The following is a 2723-nucleotide window of genomic DNA, read 5'->3' as shown; positions in this document are numbered from 1 at the left end:
AACACTTATATATGGTAGAGCACGTAGTTGTTTGTACTGGACATTTTGGCAATTGAGTCCAAACCAGCGTCACCTGAGAAGAAAAGATGATATCTCTCTTTCTATTAAATCCATGTTTCCGCACATATTGAAAAAACATCATGTTATCATTCATGGCAGCGGCAAGTCCAACCCCTCTACTGTATTAAAAAATTAGATACTTGAGGTGATAAATCAGCCAGAATCATAGGAAAATGGAGATGCAGATGCCTGCACCTGGTGATGCGGTGTTTTTGGATGATACTAAGATAGGGGTCCCTGGGCCTGAGGGAGCTTTGTGATGTAAAGAGCGCCTGAATCAACAGTGTCCAATGAGTTCTGAGGATGTCATCATCTCACTTGCCAAACCAAATGGTTAGATGCGCATGAGAGAGCACAGGAGCTTGTTGTGTGTATTTTGCACAACATTTTAATCAATGCTACGCCACCAGATTTGGCATCTGTATCCGCGGTTTGACAATGTGCCTATTTCAAAAGTAGAGACTTAAGAAGGAATCCAACACCTGTCACTTTCAAACGATTGTATAGGCAGTTTATCATGACTGGTAAGACTCGAACATGAAAATTCCCTGCTCGTGTTATTGACATAATCAGAAGAAAATGTTTTTTTGGTGTGAATTTGGTCATATCTACTGTTTAAAGAATATATATATTTAAAGTGCAGGCAAATCTTGCTTAAATGCGATCTATATAGACGCACCTTCACTGGCTAAAGTGACTAAAATAGCACAAAGGATGCATTGGGCATAGTTCATTTTTGACATTTTTCAAGCAGGTAGGTTAAAAAAACAGTGAATCTCGACACCAAAAAAATGTTGGTGACGCTCCTACAAACGCAGTGCACCGTGAGGCACCATAAATACCTCTCCATCACAAAGCTGTACCTTACACAATTTGCCTGCGCAAAGATTGCCGTTTGTCTCTTTGACATTTCTCTCTCTACCCTTCTCCCTACAGCTAAAGCCAGCAGAGCGTGAGGATTCAGTCTTCTTCTCCTGTCACGCCATCAACTCTTACGGAGAAGGGCGAGGCCTTATCCAGCTCACTGTGCAAGGTAACCATTCCTGCACAAATGCATGCACCTGTACCATCTCCTCTTCATACTGCTAAAAGATACACAAACCCGCTCTTCCCTCTTGCCATCCAAAATTGTCTCTCTATTGCTGCTGCCTTCTCCTCCTTTATCTCTTCACTAGCTCTCTTTTAAATCCTCAGAGCCCCCAGACCCTCCAGAGTTGGAGGTGCGAGAAGTGAAGGATCGTAGTATGAATCTCCGGTGGACACAGAGATTTGATGGAAACAGCGTCATTACGTCCTATGATATTGAGTATAAGAACAAGACAGGTAAGTAAACAGAGTATGTTTTTTAGTTTACAGAAAAGGAAGATAGAAAAGTAAATGTGTGGGTGGAATAAAAAGCTGAGCTGTTGGTGCTTCTTTCCTTTTCCTGGAGCAGTACAGGATTGTGACGGACTGTCAACTGACTGTCTGTCAAAACACAAAATCCTACATTTTTTAAGGATTTTACTTTATTTTTATAGAAAGATTAGAGGGGATAGAATAAGACTTCATATTAAGTAACAGTGAGAAAATACAAATCCCCAAATATATTCAAAGTGTGACTCAAAATGAAAAACAACGCTGTACCACTATTCAGATTCCTGGGAGCTGAAGCACGCCACTCGAAACATCTCCCCCACCAACAACCAGGCCAACATAGTGGACCTTCACCCTGCCTCTGTCTACAGCATCCGCATGTACTCCTACAACGCTATAGGAAAGAGCGAGGCCAGTAAGGAACTCACCATCAGCACCGAAGAAGCACGTAAGTATCTTGATAGCACTGCTTTCTACTAATGTGAATGTGAGTGAATTAGCACTCAGCCTCTGCAACTTTGATGACGCTGACAACTGTCCTTGAATAAGCATTTTGTATTGAAAGTATAGCTCAGAGAAACTGAGAAAAACAACTCCTTGGAGAAATTATTGACGAGAATAGTCAGGGGTCATGAGATGTGAAACGTGAACGCCACAGAATGTTTGTTCGACACCTCAACCCTTCTGTCTCTCTCTCTCTCTCTCTCTCTCTCTCTCTCTACAGAGCCTGATGGTCCTCCCATGGAAGTAATCCTGCAGCCTGTGACCTCTCAGAGCATCAGGGTCACCTGGAAGGTAAAGCATTAGAACTACTTGCCTTCTGGTTGTGTATCTCACTTTATCATATTTTGCTGCTTGCAAAGTAACCTAATGTTGTTTTTGTCATGATTATATTTCATTGCATTAAGCTTTTGGAGGTGCCCGAATCATTGTGCAATATATGAATATAAATAGATGAGTCTGATGTGAGTATTGTCTTTCCTTATTTAATCCATTAGGCTCCCAGGAAAGAGCTGCAGAACGGCGTGATCCGGGGATACCAGATCGGTTACAGAGAGAACGGCCCGGGCAGTAATGGCCAGTACAGCATTGTGGAGATGAAGGCCACTGGAGACAGTGAGGTCTACACTCTGGACAACCTGAAGAAGTTTGCCCAGTATGGTGTGGTTGTCCAGGCCTTCAACCGAGCCGGTACAGGGCCCTCTAGCTCAGAGATCAATGCTACAACACTGGAAGATGGTGAGAGTCACAATAAACAACACATTTACAGCATATCTCAACATACGTGAGAGGGGATTTTTTTTTTT

General features: G+C 42.6%; 1 protein-coding gene across 1 annotated transcript; it reads left to right on the top strand.

The window, feature by feature from the left end:
- Nucleotides 1–996: 996 nt before the first annotated feature.
- On the top strand, nucleotides 997–2655 carry LOC111648578 (cell adhesion molecule DSCAML1-like; the record flags this gene model as incomplete). The annotated part of the gene is made up of 5 exons (XM_023398378.1): nucleotides 997–1093; nucleotides 1255–1383; nucleotides 1697–1864; nucleotides 2141–2211; nucleotides 2415–2655. Coding segments are annotated over 5 exons (706 nt in total), but the record flags the coding sequence as incomplete, so codon positions are not given.
- Between the last annotated feature and the right edge of the window lie 68 nt (nucleotides 2656–2723).

This window comes from Seriola lalandi, unplaced genomic scaffold (assembly GCF_002814215.2).
Source record: "Seriola lalandi dorsalis isolate HSWRI2012SDOR001 ecotype SW California unplaced genomic scaffold, Sedor1 jcf7180002043623, whole genome shotgun sequence".
NCBI classification, from domain to species: domain Eukaryota; kingdom Metazoa; phylum Chordata; class Actinopteri; order Carangiformes; family Carangidae; genus Seriola; species Seriola lalandi.
The sequence above is the reverse complement of the archived record's forward strand: the minus strand, read 5'-3'. Positions and strand labels throughout refer to the sequence as shown.